The sequence below is a fragment of the Corvus kubaryi genome, unplaced genomic scaffold (genome assembly GCF_017639235.1).
Source record: "Corvus kubaryi isolate FWS band 111438036 unplaced genomic scaffold, C.kubaryi_AGA036_p1.0 37354, whole genome shotgun sequence".
NCBI lineage: Eukaryota > Metazoa > Chordata > Aves > Passeriformes > Corvidae > Corvus > Corvus kubaryi.
The window spans coordinates 2,001,018-2,020,520 of NW_024581116.1; the positions used below are offsets into that span (position 1 = coordinate 2,001,018).

General features: G+C 42.8%; 1 protein-coding gene across 2 annotated transcripts in view; it reads left to right on the plus strand.

The window, feature by feature from the left end:
• The window catches only part of PKHD1 (PKHD1 ciliary IPT domain containing fibrocystin/polyductin), a 236,131-nt gene that overhangs the window by 119,289 nt on the left and 97,339 nt on the right, over positions 1 to 19,503 (plus strand). For both annotated transcript variants that reach the window (XM_042032908.1, XM_042032909.1), the window contains exons 46-49: positions 1,721 to 1,856; positions 3,135 to 3,381; positions 12,005 to 12,182; positions 12,803 to 12,998. In XM_042032908.1, the coding sequence (XP_041888842.1) occupies positions 1,721 to 1,856; positions 3,135 to 3,381; positions 12,005 to 12,182; positions 12,803 to 12,998 (757 nt within the window). The remainder of the gene's footprint in view (positions 1 to 1,720; positions 1,857 to 3,134; positions 3,382 to 12,004; positions 12,183 to 12,802; positions 12,999 to 19,503) is intronic.

Below are 19,503 nucleotides of genomic sequence, written 5' to 3' on the forward strand. Positions count from 1 at the left end.
GAAGGACTCCAATGTTGTACTTGTTAAGAGATTTAGAGGCGCTCAGCTGTGCCTTGTTTCTTGCAGTACCTCGGGGGGGTGATTATCTTTGATTATCTCACGATAAGAGCCTCCTTGTCATAATTTACATCTTAATGTATGTAATTCTTCCTTTAATAATGACGTCTCTTTAATATCAATTAAAACTTTATGACATTAATTTAATAGGAACCTTGGATATTCCTCTCTGCTGCCCCTTCCACTTTTTGGAAAAAAAGTGTTTTTAAAACATGATTGTTTTCTGGAAATATCAGGGCATTGAAAAGTTGGGGCTTTGACCCACTGAAACATTAGTGACAGGGCTAAATCCAGGACCTGCAAAAGCCAAATGAAAGATTTTGCAACTTCTTAGACAATCAGCAAGCCTATTCTATGCCCTCATAAAGCAACTCATTGTCTTTGTGAGGCCATTTAAGGAGAAGCATTTCTTCCTGGAAAAATCAGGAGTTCTGGGTCAGGTGACACATACAAGAGAGGAATTATTGTCTCACACTGAGAGTTTTAAACGAAACTGATTCATTAAAAATATAGAAAATTGGGTGGGATAAAAGCCAATGAAGACTTTCTGAACTTGTTACCAGAAACTAGGGATTTCTCCTTAGCAGTGACTTGGAAGAGGAAGGCCCAAGGGCGAGGACTATCACTCCAGATGTTTTATGTTTTGGCCTCAGAATAAAAAAAAGCTGATGGAACTACTCTCTCTTACAGAGATTGAAGAAGCACCATTTCTTTGAAGTAATATTCTACTCACAAAAGTGCATTTCATTCTACATATTCAATTGCAGAGATGTTTCCATATAGGGTGGATTTCTTTATTCATTCTCTACTCTGGTTTTGGTAATTATTTTACAAGTATTTATTGGTCTCAAACAGTATCACACCGCTCCTGCCAGCCCTTTCTCCTGCAGGCTGCTCACCAACTCTGAGTACATCTTTATTTCCAGGCTGTTTCCAAGATAGTTTGGCACTTCCCATGAGTCATGGACTACAATCACCCCAAAATCCAGTTTGTCCATTGTCTTTTTCATCACTCTTGGCTTTTGCTCTTCCTTTCTGGTTCTTGTAGCTCTGATGGACCCTGAAGTCAGCTGGAGGTTTTCAGAGAGCCTGGCTTAAGTGCTTCCCCATCCAAAATGACACAAAATGTCTTTGAATCTCAGTGCTCAGGTTTTTCTTAGAACAGAAATAAGAATGATCACTTTTGCAGAGTAGGAAAAATTCCCAATTGCTGGATAAAAAAGGTAAAGTAAAATGGGGCTGTAAAAATTCACTCACTGTGGCTTTCCTCTCCCTTCAAGTGTCCAATCTTAACTACTGTGCAACAACTCAAACAAAGGGCAACAAGCTGCCCTTGAAAGTGATGTTATCACCTGCTTCAAGTAGGGAATTAAATGGGTGTTACTTGTCAGATTTTGCCAAACAATAGTTTAGATCCATCCTTTAAACCCCACAACTGTGGGCAATCACACTCTTGCATTCCCAGCTGCTGCACCCTGGATGCTCCGTTTCTGGAAATGTTCCTGGCCAGGTTGGATGGGGCTTGGAGTGACCTGGTCTAGTGGAAGGTGTCCCTGCCCACGGAAGGGGTTGGAATAAGGCAACATTTAAGGTCCCTTCCAACCCAAGCCAGTGTAGGATTCTGTGATTCACACGGTGATGTTTCCTTCACTCCTCATTTCAGAATAGCACCTGTATGTCTTCAGGACTAAAGACTCCCAAAAGGTACCAGTTCTTCATCTCCAACACAGCTTTCAGGAACTTTGATGTGAACACTTGCACAGCAATCAGGACTTGTTCTGGCTGTTACCAAGGGCAGGGTGAGTCTGATTCACCTTTATTTCTCAGGATTTCCAAGTCCCTGGCTTCCCCTCCCATTACAAGTTCATAGTTTCCACAGACAATCATTGATAGCTCCTCTGCACAGGCTGAGATTCCAGGTTGTCCCCAGTCTTGCTGGATATGGCTTCATCACTCAGTTGGAGCCACATGTTGCGTTTATTTTGATACAAATATAGCCTGATTTTTACACTGATACAGTTTTTCAGTGGAAACGGGTTTTATACACTGCCTTGTTTCTGCATCTTCATTTTGGAAGGTAAAATTTCAAGAGTGACAATTTCTTTAAAAGCTGTGACACAATCTCACAGAATTTCACCAAGCTGCTACCTCAGGCCAGCCTAAACCTGAGGTGAATTTGCCTAAGATAATGTGTAAACTAAGCATCCGTCTGAGCTTTGAAGAGGTACTCAAAGGCTCTTTGAAGAATGTTGCAACTGCAATTGCCTCTTGTACTGTGAGGAAACGTATTTATATATAAATTAAGACTGCCCTACAATAACATAGCAGAGAGAAAGACTTTGGGAGATGAGATCAAAGGACAGGAGGAAAAGTAAAATCTGGCTTAGTCAGGCTAAAACTGGGAATAGGGCTGTCAAATAGTAACCTATGTGTTGTATGGACACTCCTGCCAAAGCTGACTTTTTACAGTCCATGGGGCAATGATTTTCTGACATTTCTGTAAATATTAATGTGCTCAAAAACTTTAGCCTGCATGGATATTCATATTTTTTTCGTAGCTATCTGTGTTTCAGTGAAAAAATCCTCCAGACTCACTGTTCAGCCAAGGCTTTATTCTGCCAGGTGCTGCACGTATCCAGAAGAGTCAAGTATATCTACACAACATAAACAGTCCTCACCTCTAAAAAATTTACCTTCAAAAAAATTCAGAAAGGATCTATAAGAATCACTGGCATGGGGTCTGTAATTTTGGCTGTGGGGCCTGTGAAGAAGTGTTTGGAGTCACTGAGGAGATGCTGGTGGGACCAGGAGCAGCACCTGGATCAGGCAAGTCTGAACCACAGGTCCTGTCACAACAGAGCACTGGAAAAGTTTGGCCTGGCCATAGCACAGCAGTAGCTATTCCTAAACCCACCTCTATTTATTTTCTCAGATCTCCCCATTTTGTTGACTCATCAGACGTTTTTCCAAAGGCAAGGTGGAATGAAGTTGGTCTCTTTTCCTCCAAAGAATTGTCTTCAGGCCCATTACATGAGGTGACCATTCTGTTTTTCTGAAATACTGCTTGTCACCCACAGGTGGCTTTACAGTGACAGCTGAACATCTGACCTTCACCAACTCCCCTTTCCAAGTGTCCTTCCCCTTTCCTCACTCTGCCATCCTTGAGGATCTTGATGGCTCCACCACAGGACAGAAGGGAAGTCACATCCTGCCTTCCACAGATATCCTGGCAGCATCTTGCACAGCCAGTGCCAACTTCAGCCAAGCTTCTGGTGGCAGTGTTTGTGACAGTGACCTTGTTTTCCACCGTATGGCTCTTCATTTGTAAGTAATTGCTCCATCTCCCAAAATTCAGCATGGGCTTTGCTTCTATGTGTTATTCTGAGATTGCTGCTGGGTCTGAGCTCAGTCCCAGAACTGCTGCCTCTCTGCTGGGTCCTAAACTAGGTCTAAAGCCTGAGCGGTGGCACCTCTTAACCCACTGTGCTATCTCCCATGGCCTGTCAATCCATGGCAGAAGGACAAGGATTTCCTGGAGATGCTGTGTTGCATCTGGCATCTCACACTGAAGTATTTGATTGCTTGGGAAATTAGGAACAGCTCTAATAATAATCCAGTCCTGGGGTACAGCCAGGTTGTCCCCATCAGCCTTGGCGGCTGTACAGCTCCCAGTTCTGTCCCAGTTCACTTGTCTCCCCAAGCTGCAATTCTCCCTGCCTTTGAGCAACTGGCAGCTAAGGGGATCCAATGGAGAAATGCTGTTCAGCCAAGAACTGCCACCACTTCTCTTACCCAGGGAGGACACTTGCAAATTTCTAACACAAGAGAAAGAAAGAATAAGACTTTTAGTGATTTAAACACCACTCCTGTTTTCCTTCCTGTGCTCATCTTCCCTTCCCAGTCTCCTGCTCAGCATTTCACTTTCCTTTTGAAGTACAAATCTGAACAATTATCCATTTTTTGCTGTCTCAGGTTAGTGGTACACATGCAGAAATCCTCAAGTGCTCTGTCAGAGGGCTGTTAATTATTCATGTCTACCTCATAATTCATGTTTTAGAAGAAGGAGGGGAAAAAATCCAACCCCTTCCCAAATAAGCAAAAAACTAATCACTTGTTCCATTGAAGGAGAAAACTGTAAGACTTTGAGCTACCTGCAGGCTTTGCATGTGATTACTGTGTCTCGTAATGAATACAAAAGTCTGCAAAAATTTAAGAGGTTGGAGTCATTCTGATTTAACTAAAAGAATATTGGGTAAAAGGCAAAATAAAACTGTGCTTGGTGTCTTTCCTAAGCAGTTAACCATGAGGTCCTGGGGAAATTAATCCCCTTTCTAGTCTGTGTTTACCTTAATGAAATGGACTGTGAGATCTTTGGGCTGATGCTGTGTGGGTGGATGGAGCCTCTCTAAATGCTGCCTGTAGAGTGATTTGGTTCCTTTTGGGTACTGCCACAATGTAATTGTTAATAATTCATGACAGTTAATATATTTAATACACCTTGTTTCTCTTTGCATCAGAAGGTGGGTGAGGAGTGAGTACAAATAGGAGTTCATCCACACCATTGCTGTTAACTCTGGCAAGACTTAACCAGACCTAAATTTTGTCTTCCCAGTAAATTGCATGAGGGTTTGCCTGGAAGCGTTCAAGACCAGGTTGGACAGGGATTGGAATAACCTAGTCTAGTGGAAGGTGTCCCTGCCCATGGCAGGGGGTTGGAACTAAATGAGCTTTAGGGTCCCTTCCAATCTACATCATTCCAGGATTCGATGATTAGTCATATCAATTACTTCTCAATTAAGGTTTTATTTCAAGCAAGTACTCTTTATTTAGCTTCTTTATTATTCATCTGCATGAGCTGGGAGTCAATTTACATCAAAGATCCTTGGCAGTGTAAGAAGCAGAAGCCAGCTGTTAGCCTGTTCTCCTGAGGACTGTGTACTCAGCAGAGTAACCCCAGAGACCATGACCATCCCCTCTGTGCTGCTTCCAGATCCTCTCTCCTGAGTAGATCCCAGCAGCCAAATCACCCTCAAGTTAAGTTGAAAGACTGTCAGATGCAGCCAAATGAGTATGGTGAGTCAGGCAGGCTTTGTTCAGATGGATAGAGCTCCAAAAGGAACCTGGGAGAGGACCAGGATGGGGAATAAAAGGAGCTGGAGGGGATGAAGAGTAAAAGTCAATTAATAAAATATCCACAGAATGACCGGAGAATGGGGGGGTGGGAGAGGGAGAATGGGTGAATTTTATCCAGATGTATTTGAAGAGTGTTTGCAATAAAAAGGGAATAGTTTAGGATTAATACAGCAAAACATGACTAGGAGCAATTGGCAGAGGTTGAGTAAAGAGAATAAAGATAGGTGGGTGACAGGAAAAAAAATTCTTAACAGTGCAGTCTCTTGGATCCATCTCATCTCAGTAAAAAACCAAAAGTACTGTTGCTTGTCTTTCTTTAGTTTCTGACAAGAAAAGAAATCTCTCTGGAAGAAATCTTTCTGTTGTGCTCTACTAGGCCGTGGAGTATGTAATGTGTCAGATCTGCAACTTGAATTTTCTGTGCTCCTCAATAAAAAGCATGAGAAGCTTGAGATGCTACGTTTTTTTGCTTATCCTGAATTGCAGGGATGACATTCTAGCTCCAAAAATCTTGAAGGCTGAGGCAAGTAATGGATTTTGACAGGCGAGTCCTAGCATGGCAACCTCTATCTCAGCAACATCGGGATCATTCCCTGACCCTAAGGACAACTGGCAAGGATTGGGCACAGCCGTATTTTTAACCATCTCAGTCTCCAAAACATCAGGGATGTTGCATCAGCACCAACTTTTAGGAAGCATCCCCTTCCTGGAAGCTGTCAGGGGTAGGGTTGGTTGGTGCAAGCTAAAAGCATGTCTGGAATAATTTTAATTATTTATGATACAGTGTAGGAAATTGACTATCTTTGTGCTGTTTAATTTATGAGAATGCATGTGTTGTATTAACACTTCTTCCCAAAATAAACTATGTGTTTGGGGGGAAAAAAGTGTTTTGTTAGAGAAAAACTATAGAAGCTCTTTTCTGAAAAAGAAAACTACTATCCTGAACATTTTGTGACTCTCTGTCCTGAACTGCTTCACTCAACAACTTCCAGGGAAATGGGGATCCATTTCCAAGATTGCACTGCTGTAACAAAACCCTTCTTCACAAAGTCCAGTTGAAAGTTAAACTAATGTGTCACGTAAGCACACTTTAAAGAGGGGTTTTATGTCTTTTAAAAATGTAATTGGAGCTTATAAAAGTCTTTATAAATTTATATGTGAGAAAGTTATTGAGTAGTCTGAAGCACAGCTTATGCTATGGCACAGCACAGCATGGCTGCAGGCTAGAAACGGCTGCTCCAAATGCCACCGCTACCCATATTATCATGAAACTATGAATCTCTATTAATATTAAAACAAATTTTCATTAAAAAATTGTCATAACATGATTAAGTGACTTTCAAAGTTTCTTCACATTATGCATAATTTTTACAAGAGGAGAGCATTAGAATAATCTGCAGCCTGGCAGCACCTCGCGGCGAAGGGGACTCCAAACACTCGGTGGCTGCGCCTGCCAAAAGGGAGTTTCCCTCTTGGTCCCTCTCACTTGCTGTTCTTTTTTCACTGGGGAAGCCTTGGACTCACTCAGCACCAGTCTTGTAGTTCAAGCTTTTTATTGTCTCCCCCTTCTCTCATCTGCTGCGGAGTGAAAGATTAATTTTCTTCTTTATAGGTTTAGTTCTTAAATCTGGTCTAACATCCTCTCCGGTTTGCTTCTGCAAACCCATCCACTGCTGATGGGTTGCTATGAAAGGAACAGTGTTCCCCTACCTTCACAGCTTTGAGTCTTGGAGTGAGTTCTGATGGTTACTCTGGTTTTGCTCCTCCTTTGATCTTTACTTTCTGTGGTGCCTTCAGCTGAAGATCCCCCTGCTGTGAAACACTCTGACAACCACGATTCTTCTCTCAATGTGCTCAGTTGCTCTCTGGCCATGGGTGTTCCCCATGTACATAACTGTACCCACACAGGGGGCAGCTTACATGGTCACTTGTCCCCATAACCCATCCTCTGAGGGCTCCTGTGATGTAACATGGAAGACAAATAATAAATTATTGACTATTGACTGTTCAGTTACCAACTCATCAGCTCAGCTTTAGAGATTCAGCTTTTACTCTTCTATATATCTGCCATTTCAGACATCCCCCCAATAGAAATTTGTATCCCGATGGAGAACACCTTTCCATTCACCCTGCAGTCAGGGGTATGGGCAGCAAAGCCAGATGCTGCACAGGGTTACGAGTATACAAGACGTTTCCTCAAGCCTTCTCCCTCAGCTTGAGCATCATCTGAGGTATTTCTGAGAGCAGGGAGATAAATTTACCATTGAGGCAATATTTGCTGGTCCTAAGCTACTTTCCTTGCAAGGAGAAATCTGGCAAGTCCTTTGGATGCTTCTTATGGCCTGGATAGATTGGAGCCAGGTGCATCAGCTTGGACTCCCTGTCATAACCAGTATCTTATTAATCCTAAAATCATAGAATGGTTTGGGTTAGAAGGGACCTTAAAGGTCACCTCGTTTCACCCCCTGCCATGGGCAGGGTCAGCTTTCACTATCCCAGGTTGCTCCAAGCTCCATCCAACCTGGCCTTGGACTCTTCCAGGGACTCTTCAGAGCTCTACCTGTTGTAGGAAAAGCAGAGTGACCAAGTGGTCCTCCTTTGGTCTTTGCTATGCTTGAACTGCAGACATTTGAACCGTTTTTCACCAACCACTTTCCAGCTCAGGATTTCTATCTGATTATAGTTTTCCTGAAAACATCAGCTTGTAAACTATAGGATCTGGGGAAATGTTTTAAGAACACAGGGAATTTTGGAAGTCGGGGTAGCAAACTCAAGTGCTACTCTGAATGAAACCATCTTGGCTTGTCAGTCACAACCCTTTCTATTCCTGGGAAACCATCCCAATTCTTACTTTACTTCAAATTCAGACTATGGTGGCCAAGCAGGATCAGGGTCAAAGATCTGGTTATTTCCTAAAAGACCCATGCATGAAAAAAAATCACTGTGAGTAAGAGCTCATAATAAAAGACAGATTTGAATAATGAGGTTGGTATCTCAACAAAGATACACACATTTACTGAAAACAGCTGAAAATTCTTAGCTCTTGGCAATTAAAATAAAGTGAACTGGTCTGGGGCCCAACATTAAACCTGTAAAGTGTTTGATATGGTCATAATTTGGAATTAGCCTCCCTTTGGCCAAAAATAAATCTGGACTCTTGAAATAAACATTTGGTGTCCCATTTGACGTTTGATGCTAAATTGTTTCCTGTTTTTGAAGAGGGATAATCATAACGGATTATTACACAAACAGAAAGCATTTAGAGCTAAACACAGCACTTGCCTTCATACACACAGATATGGACCCTTAGGATAAATAAGTTAACAGTAAACATAAACAGGAGAGTTTATATTTGTTCTACTCCGTGTTGTTGATTGGCTTAACAAATCCTTTGTGGCCCATATCTGTTGAGCAGTTCTGCACAATGCATTTGAGCTAAATTACATAACAGTTTATACAGTCACAATTGGTGAATTGTGGCTCAGACTGTAAAGCCCTATCCTGTAATCCTGCCATATTTCTAAAGCAAATTGCTCCTTAATTGAAACCTGCTTCGATATAAAAATACAGCCTTTTCAATGAGTCATCCTTTTTTTCCCCTTACAGTTTGTAAAGGCTTCCAGCAGTTTAAAGGGAGGGTTAATTTTGCATTAAGACCATTGCTTCGTAGTTTCTTTCAAATAAAGCCAGGAGAAGTTCGGGGGAAGGCTCTTTCCTCTGATAATGAAGCTCTCCACATTAATGATGCGTGCAGGCTCCCTTGGATTCTCTGAATTAGAAATACTCGTGTGTGCCAGCGTTCTTCTACTTCATTAACATTAAAGAGAGGTGGATTGGTGGCTATTTAGGGCACAGTGAAATCACTGGCTATTTAGGGCAAATGGAAATGGTGCTAATTGTGGCTGGTTACTCCATTAGTAGGGTACTTCCATTTTGGTGCCTTTTTGGCATGGAGGTGAAAAAACAAGCACGCTGACATCCTTTCCAGGGGAGTGTATCTCAGGCTTATCGCTGCCTTGCACCAGTTAACTTGTATGCTGAGCTGAGAACTTTTCCAGGTTCCCCAAATTTTTGGTTTGTTTTGCTGGCTGTCTGTCAGGGGTAGGGCATGTATTTATGGGTGGCAACACATCAAGCAATGCATGTAAAAGACAAGGACAAAACATTCCAGGTCAAGAAAACCTTAGAGATTCCAGGCCATAAGGTATCTTCTGATTCTTTGCCTTCCTGGGTCATCAGCAAGCTTTCAACTGAACATGAGCCAGGTGTGCCCAGGTGGGCAAGAGGCCAATGGCACCTGGGCTGTCCCAGCTCTGGTGTGTCCACTAGGACCCAGGCAGTGCCTGTCCCCTCTGCTGGCACTGCTGGGGCACCTCCAGTGCTGGGGGCAGCTCTGGGACCCTCCTGACAGGAGAGACCTGAAGGGGCTGGAGAATGTCCAGGGAAGGGAACGGAGCTGGGGAAGGGGCTGGAGCACCAGGAGCGGCTGAGGGAGCTGGGAAAGGGGCTCAGCCTGGAGAAAAGGAGGCTCAGGGGGGACCTTGTGGCTCTGCACAAGTCCCTGACAGGAGGGGGCAGCCAGTGGTCGGGCTCTGCTCCCAGGGAACAGGGACAGGACAAGAGTAAATGGCCTCAAGGTGCACCTGGAGAGGTTTAGATTGAATACTAGGAAGAATTTCATCATGGAAAAGGAGGCAGTAGTGGAGTCATCATGCCTGGAGGAATTTAAAATACGTGTAAATGTGGCCCTTGGGGGCATGGTTTAGAGGTGGCCTTGGTAGTGTTGGGTTAATGGTTGAACTCAATGATCTCAGAGGTCTTTTCTGACCTAAATGATTCTATGATTCTATACCTTGTCTGCTATAAGTAGAAATGCAGGAAAAGACATATTTCATTTAACTGCAGCCATTTGGAAGCTTGTTGTATAGTTTAAGATATTTATTTGGGGTCTTCTCAATATCGGTCTCCAACATAAATGGATTCACAGTTAATTCACTAGTTAGTGAATTCCCATTCCCATTCACTAGCTATTGGATCTACATGGCTGGTATGGCATTGCCACCTAACTTTCTGACAGGTTAGACTTGTATCCCAGCAGGATTGCCCCTTCCAGGCTTTCTTCTCTGTCTTTACTTCTCCTGGAAGTACTGGGGAGAGTCTCCCAATAAAAGTGATTCAAGCTGTTCTCACCAGAATCCTCCAGCAATGAAAATTAAAATTAATAAAGAGTAAAACCATGTGAATTTAGTCTTCAGAGAGGATGGCTCAGAGTCTCTGTCACTTGTGACACTGGGCATCTTTGCAGGTCAATAAGGCACCTTCTGATGTGCAAGAGAGTTTAATGTTTCTCTGCATTATGTGTGGTGTTCTGCTGCTAGAAATGTTCTCCTGAATACCTGTGCAGGTGCTGATAACTGTGGCAATAATGTGTTTGTTGTCATTTACTTGCTTAATTAGCAGCCTAATATCCTGGTCCAGTTAATGCCCATAAGAGGAGGTTTATTAGTGGTACGAAAGCTGTTTAAGCCTTATAAACTCCTTCCAGTTTCATTGGTCTGCCAATATCTTCTGGTTGAGTGATTCTTTGCTGATTCACACTTCGCTTTGCCGTTGCTGTTTCTCAGCTGAATGTTTCTGGGTAACCAGAAAGTGCTTTGCCTAAGTGACAGACTCTAGAAAAACAAACAAAAAAAAGTAAAAATCACTGAATTGATTTTAAAAAAAGAAAGAAAAATATATCTGGGATAACTGCTTTGGTGATTTTGCATCATCTCCAAAGCACTAGGGGAGAAAAAAGCAACAAACCAACCAAAAATTGCAAATACAGGCAAATTGCAGGATGACATGAGTTTTAGCACTGTCTGTCTTGGGTTAGTAAGCCATATCCAGTCTGAGAGGTTGGATAATCTGCTAAGATGTGTAGTTGTAAGGTAATGCTTCAAATATTGAGAAAAAAATATTCAAGGGATGCTTAAAAGAGGAGGTTTTTTTAAGCTTAGTGTCAGCTCAAATGCCAAAACTGAGAGGAGTCTACAGAGACCTTAAATCTAAAGGGTTTACGACCACTCATGATATCAGTGCTAATGTTGATCTGTTCAGGAAGGATATTTTTTCCTCTGACTAGGTAGGGCAGGAATTAGTGCAAAGTTCTGGTGAAAAAGGGGGTTGACTTCTCATTTGGATGCTCAGAAGAACTGCTGTAGTAAAAGTTCACCCATTTTGTGAAGGATTTAATCATTCTGCAGCAGCCCCAGCTACAAACTGCAGGCAAAGAGCAGCTCTTCGAATTACATAGGATTTTTTTTGAAACTTTTAACCAATCAAAAGGGAGTGAGTAATCGCAGAACCACAGAATGGTTTGGGTTGGAAGGGACTCTAGACCTCATTCCAATGCCTTGCCGTGGGCAGGGACACCTTCCACTAGACCAGGTTGCTCCAGACCCCACCCAGCCTGGGATGAGGCTAATAAGAAGACTCCACCAAACTTAATGAAGATCCTAAAAGTTGAACCTGAGGCCCATGAGTCCGGTGGAGGGAAAATACTTTGGCAATGTAGAAGTTGGTACCTTGGCTGTTACCACTTCTCTGCACTCTTCCTCTTCCTTTATTCCTACATGCTGTGTCTCTCTTTTTCTCTCTTTTTACAGCACTTGGGGGAAAATATTGTTTCTTATGATATTTGTAAAGAATTACAAAAATGTAAACATATTGTGAGGGACATCCAGCACAGCTACTTTAATTCCAGAACTCTATAGGTTGCAAAATGACAGAGTTCAATGTAAAAATGTAATTACTTTTTTTTTTTTTCCTGCAGAAAAGAGGCTCCAGACATTCCTTATAATTTAAGTGTGACTGACAGTAGGAATAAGACAAACACAGTCAATTATGTCCCTGATACTTTATCAAACCTGTATGGCTGGATGGCTCTTCTCTTGGATAAAGAGACTTACACATTGACATTTGACAACCCTTTGGCCAGCAAACGGCTCCAGGTAACACAGGAAGATTTTATAACTTCAAATTATATCTGGAAAAGACAATCACACTTTAATCTCTTTGGGTGAGCAGAGAGAGAAAAAAAAATTAGTTAAGTGCACTGAGAAAGTCTCTCTGTATTTATAGGATTAGATAAGATGACCTAGTCCCTGAAGCTCTCAGTAGTAACCTGGACCAGGAAGGTCATGGAATTGTGGAATGGTTTGGGTTGGAACAGACCTTACAGCTCATCCAGTTCCACTCCCTGCCATGGGCAGGGATGTCTTCCACTAGACGAGGTTGCTCCAAGCCCCATCCCACCTGACCTTGGATGCCTGATGATTATGGATATCTTTGGTGAAATTTCAGTGTGGTCCTCAGGAAACAACAGGATTTTTACTGCCTTAAGATATGTCGAAACACATCTTTCAGAACATATTGTTCCTTTGAACCTTTCAAAGGTGATGTGGGGAGTTGATTTTTTCTGCATTTACCTTCTGCTTGGTTTTACATCTCTTTTCATGTTTTCAATACACGTTGCCTCTGAGGAGAACCATCCTCTCTGCCCTTTAAGTTGAACTCCATGGAGCTCTAATCACAGACCCAGACATGCTTCTTTTGGTTCCCTCTTCTCTAGTACTCAGTGACATTTAGCAACTTCAAGGCTGGGAATTACCTGCTGCTGGAACACAAGGATCTTCCTTCCCATCTGGAGGCCATGGTATCCTGTGGGACAAGGAGGGGACAGCCACTCCAATTGCTACCTTCGTACAGACACCACAGGAGCTGTGATTGGCATCTTGACAGCAAACTGGGGAAGTTCACCTATTTGGGTAAGTGCAGTATCAGGGTTGCAATGCACATTTTTGATAAGAATGGTGACAGAGCTGATGTCTTTTTAATTTAAACCCCAGATCTACTCAAGGCCAGCTTCCAATGGCCTTTCAATAAGTGAGAGGTCCTTCAAAAGGTTTATCAAATAGGTAAGTGCACATCAGGTCCATCCCTAACTGATCTATCTGATGCCTGACCTATCAACAAAAGGAATGTGTCATAAATAGTGGGTGATGTGACATCAGTTGTATTGATGCCATGATGATTTTTTGCCTTTTCTTTTATACCCCTTTTATACCTTTGTACAACTTCTGTACCCTCAGTGCTTTTTGCCTACATTCTTGGACTTGTTTGTCAAGCTAGGACACTCAACATCTTAGAGGCTTCGTAGTTAGGGATCAGTGTACCCAGACCCCAAGGTCCTCTCCAGAACACATTCTGTAAACTGAGATAGAACCATCCAGGGGAAGGCTCCTTGGGGATGGGGGCTCATTCGAGCCTCTCATTGGGGAATCTTTGATAGATATGCTAATTAGTAAGGCCTATAAGATTATACCAGATCTTTTGGGGGTGGGCATTGTGGTGTGCATGGAGGTGCATTTGACCTGAACGTAGTGCACCTAAGGATCTTTAAAATAAATACCAAGGTAAAATCCCTTTTTCCCTTCTAACCGCGTTTGACTCTTGATTTTAAGACCAGGAAAAGGCATCAGTATTTGAATTGGATTTTTGGAGTGGCAAAGGCATTAAATTCCACTAATGACTTTTGCTGTCATCTGGTCCTATATCACAGGTATCATTAATAAATCATGGTCATCTTGCTAGGCTGAGCCCTCTGAAGGCAATAGAAGTATTGGGAGAGAATTTTTCCAAGAACTGAAAACTTCCAAAGACATCACAGGCCTTTGCATTTGAGTATGTGACCTTGTACATGAGATCATGGAGTGTGGTGGTCATTTTTTTTTTGAAGAAATGGATCTTTTCCATAATTCCCATTCTCAAGCAAATAATTTTATAAATGTCTACGCTCTATGTGCCAAAGGCAAGATAATGATTGTTGCCTTTATTAATAACAGCAGAACCAGGAATCACAAATATATTTTGGTGTCTTTGAGAAGATTGGCTTGTCCTTTATGACTCATATAGGGAAAGAAAAGATGATGATTTTCATTATAACAGATTTTTTTTCACTTTTTTAATCCATTAAATTTAATGAATTTCCCTTGATTTTGCACTATTGAGATGAGATGCAAAAGACTCTCTCATGTAGGATGTCTTTAGAACAATCATTGGAGAGGAAAACACACCTGGAATGAGGGCAGGCAATCCACCTAGCTTGGTCTAGCAACAGTGAAAATCAACCAGTGTACATTTGTGGAGAAATGGGAAAGCCCGGACCTTAACCTCAATCAGATCACACTTGCTGTGTCCACCCCTGGTCCTTCAGCAACTGCCACAGCACAGCTTGTGTTTAACATTTTAGCTCTCAAAAGGGCCTGGACGCACCCAGGCTTCAAACTAGAAAAGATCCTTGTCCCGTGCTAAATCCCAAACTCTGCTGGGGAGTCTGCCTGGTCTGGGCCAAAGCTGTGCCAGGAATTTGGCCAGCATTATAACCATGTAGTTTATTAGGGTCCTGGTCTTAATTGTGTGTCCTGGCCCTGTTTAAATACAGTTCAGGTATAGATTGGCTACTATAAATTTAACTGTTGTGTCTAAGCCGTGCCAGAGACCATGTCAAGTATTTACTGAAAGAAGAAAAATGTTTTATTATTTCAGTTTACTAACAGTATAAATTTGTTCTTTCAAGTATAGGAGTTGACTGCTTTTCAGTTTGCATATGCCGAATTGAATTGTCAGAGCAGCATGGGCAAGCTCAGAGGATGGCATCAGTATCTTGGCCTCTGCTGTTGAAAACAGAGGAGATGACAGTCTTGGGAAGACTGGGACAGAAGTGATCTGACTGACATATGTCCCTCTTGCATCACAGACACTTTCTTGTCCTTCTCTTGCCTTACTTTCATCTTGATTTTTATTACGTGAAGAGCTTGTTGTGTCTCCTCATTTAACAGAGGGAGAAACAATCATCCAAAGTACACGAGGGGAAATTTATGAAAACACCTAACATGTATAATTCATGCTGTGAACATTTTCTGCTAGGACTTTTACAGGAGTAAGATCAATAATTCAGTGTCGGGTACCTAATATCTAAGCTGTCAGTGTAGGGTGAAAGTTTGAAACAAAGCAAGCAGATTCCTGGCCCTGGTGTGAGATTTAATTTCTCTCCTCTCCGCTGTGCAGGCTGAGAGGGTGAGGTTAATTAGCCAGCAGAGCAGACTCATGGCATGTGGTGGACTTTCCATCACTCAGGGTCCTTAGATGATGCTTGGCCGTCTTTTCAGGGAAATATGCTCCAGCTCTGCGAGAAGCTATTAGAAACCTCATGAGGCGAGATTCATGCCCCGTAGGAGGTCAGAGAAAGCTGCCACAATAGTCCCTTCTGGCCTTAAAACCCCACCAGTCCACCCACCGACCCGGAGAGGACAAGGCTTGAAGGTCTGGCCTGCAGAACATCTTCCCACATAACTCTGCAAGTTGGCTTTTTAAGAATTTTTTTTTTAATATTTTATTTACATTTAACTATATGAAATAATTAGCCAACTAATTAATCCCGTTTACAAGCTTTGTCGGATTCTTCAGCTGTCAGTCATGCCCGAGCCCGGGGCCGGCGTTGAGTCTTAGCTCCCTCCTTCATCAGACTTGGTCTCCATGGCTACAGGCTGCATCTGCTGACACCCCACTCTCTATTTACTGCTTAATTAAGAATTTCACGCTCAGCCCTTATCTGCTGCTAAGAACAAGAACACACTGTTAAGAAACTCCAAATTTAGGCTGCTGCACAAGGAAAGCCTTTCTTGTTGTCCTGACTGCGTGGAGCCTCTTTAACTACCCTCTTGGCAACTGCGCTGCCACCCTTCAATCAAAAATCATTAAATGGGGCAGAGATAATGAGCATGTAGCATATCAAAAGGAGGATGTTTGCTCGGGCTAAGGAGGAAAAGCTGTAAGGGTCTATAAGCAGCCGCCACTTCAAAGGGAGAAGGGGCTGATAAAGAGTCATTTGTTCCTGTTTGACTTATGTAAAAGGTCTGGTATGTCGCAGCCCCGTCTAGCAGACGCGGGTCCCCCCTCTCCCGGCTCGTGTGTCAGCGCTCGGGCAGCTGGGCGCAAACAGCATCAGCCCAAGCATATAATCACTTGACTCCGCGGCGACAATGGCCACTTGTAGGGGGTGGCGGAGGGAGGGCTGGGGGACAATGGCAAGACAATTATTGCAGCTGCTCGGGAGGGCCATAATTCTTCCTGCCCAAAGTCGGCGGCTCTCGCGGGGCGGAGGGGAGAGCTCCAGCCTATTAGTCATCCTCCAACTTTTGGAAGCACTTCGGTGGGGTTTCGACAGCTGCTGGTGTACCACCTCTTTGCAATAATTGTACATTCTGGCAGGGGTCAACTCACTTTTGACCCTCTGCTTTTGTGCCTCTCAGAAAGCCTTTTAGGGCAAACTGTGGGGAAGTGGCAGGGGTGCATTACATCCAAAATTAACGTCGGTAAATACGGATCAGATGCCAGCTCATTCACGAGCCGGCTCCTGAATTCACACAGCCTTTTACTCAGGCCTGCATGGGGGAGAAAAGGGGGAGAAGGGGAGGGAAAACCCCGTGACTGAGAAGATATTGTTATTCAAACGAAGCAGGCAGCTGAATGAAGCCACCTTGGCCAGAAGTTTGCATTGGGCTCAGGCTTTCTCCGTGCCCTCTTCCATCCAAAATTGCCTGGCGTCCTGCAAGTGTTTGTTTATCTTTGGGGGAGAAAAAAAGGTCTGTCTAACACAAAAGGCAAGAAAATAGACCGTATGGAGGGGATTAAAGGAGTTAAGTTGCACTGATGGCTGGAGTTCTGTAAATGAGGCTTGGGAGCAGGAGAATGCAGGGGGTGCTGAATGGAGGGAGAAGTAATGGAGAATGTTTCTGTTATGTGGGCAACGATCCTATTAACAAAGATAGTCACTGCTACCTACATACATGAAACTCTGTTAACCAGCCTCTAAGCCCTTTGAAAATCACCTTTTCAGACCATTTTAAAGGAATCTGCATCAAAGGACTGATTACCACATGTCCCTGCAGGATGCTGGGTGAAGCAGAGACAGAGAGCTTGAAACATCCCGTGCCAGTCATTTCTACATCACCAGCTTTGCTTTGACATGATTCATAGTATCACTCTGATTTTCTCTGGGACACCCTGTGTCTTAAGAGAAATGACCCTCAAAGGTCACTGTGGGCCTGCAATTGTGGTGTGACTCTGGAACACTCATGGGCTTGGCTCAACCACATTTCAGGAGAGTGAAACATGATATGACCATGCTGAATCAAAAAAACCCCACTTATTGTAACAAGGGTGGTGGAAAAAAAACATCCCACTGGGACATCTGGGATATTTTTAGGAGAAATATCCTTTGTAAATTGCAATAATAACATTATGAGCTTTTTAAGTCTGTTACAAATTTCAGCATATGGTGCCACAGTGTGGTACTGCTCCTTGGTTAAGGACTCTGGGCAATACTGGAACTGGCTAAAAACCAGAGAGATGTTGTTTCCTTTTTGTTCACTTTTGAAATGTTTAAACCATTTTCTTTTGGAATGAAACAAAGTGTTGGCTTCCTTCACCTCCAGATTTCTCTCGGCTCTTTTTTTTTTTTTCCCTAAAATTGAAGTGCTAGACAGAAACATTATTGAAAACATCACTGAAAGGATTATCAAATTTTTATTTATCCCAAATACATTTTTCAGTAGACACAACTTTTATGGAGATGGGTCATCCTGCTGACTTTGCTCAAGCTACTCATGTGTGAGTTGTTAAGAGGGCCTGAGGCTCAACCTCGTTACTGCTGTGTCAGAAGCAGGTTTACAATTTCCATAGTTCTTAAAAAAATAATTTGATTACACTTATTGTCTTTTCTAGATTCCTAAAGAATGATCTCACTTCCATTAGGCTCTGTGGGTTTCTGTAATTGCTCTGTATAGGAGGAAAAACTCTCTTAAGAATATTTGTTTCTAATATTAAAATACAGAAAATAAATAAACACAGATATTTTCTGCAGCCCTATTGCTTGGGGGTAAAGGAGAATCCTAGGTGAAAGACGTGAAGAATGGAGTTAATTCTTTACAGAGGACTGATTGTACAGGGATGAGTCTTTTCTTCCAGCCAGATAACACTCACCCATACCAGTTGTTTCAGAGGGCCAGTTGACCAGGTGGGGGCTACTCAGTGGCCTCCATGAAATGAAAGTCAGTTTTCAGCAAAGAAGTGGCCCTTGTAATCACAGAATAATGAAATGTTTAAAGTTGGAAAAGACCTGCAAGGTCACTGAGTCCAACCTGTGACTGATCCCCACCTTGTCACCCAGACCAGAGCAGAGGGTGCTGCATCCAGTAATTTTTTTAGCAGTTCCAGGAGTGGTGACTCTACAAACTCCCTGGACACTCTGTAGCAGTGCTTAACCACCCTTTCCAAAAGGAAATTCTTCCTGATGTCCAACCTGCACCTCCCCGGGCTTAGCTTGAGACCATTTCCTCTTGTCATGTTGCTAATTACCTGGGAGAAGAGACCGACTCCCACCTGGGTACAACCTCCTTCCAGGGAGTTGTAGAGAAGATCGAGGTCCTCCCTGGGACTCCTTTTCTCCAGGCTGAGCCCTGCCAGCACCCTCAGTTGCTCAATTTTTGTAATAGACACGAAGAGACAAAACAACCAGGAGGGTGGGTGAGCTCGTGTCCTTCTGGCATGGAAGCAGAGAAACCAGAGATTGTAGCAGTTGCAGAAATGAGATTATGAAATGCCCTTTTAATCCTGCCAGGGTTGATTTTTTGACTATGTGATGTCTGCAGGAGGAACTTTATGGAAATGACAATCTGCTGTAAGCAAGAATCTGTGTCCATCAACCCATATATATATATATATATACACATATATATGTATATATGTAATTGTATCTATCTATTTATATGCATATAAAATGGTTTTCTACACCTCTTCTCCTTACTTCGGTGCCCCCATGATATCATATTTCCAGGTATCTCCCATAACAGATCCTCACAGAGGATGACGAAACACCCTCTCCCAGGTTCTCCAGTTTCTGGAGGTGTGTCTCACTGTGTTGTTGATTGTGCTGTCTAAAAAGTTTTGATTTCCCGGTGATGGATGTTAGCTCAATTGATATTAAATAGCATGGAGCTGCTTGTTATTTGTAAGTCAGGCTATTGGAGCCATTTATCCTAGTTTCAGCCCTTCCTAATATCCACAGGCAAAATTCCAAGTCACTGCAAAGCTGATAAAAGACTGAGTTGCTCCTCCTTCATGTTCACTCAAGGAGCCCTGAACCAGGAGAAAGTTACCAGGAGTATCATCCAGAAGGCCTATATTTATGATTCACAGCCCAAACATCCA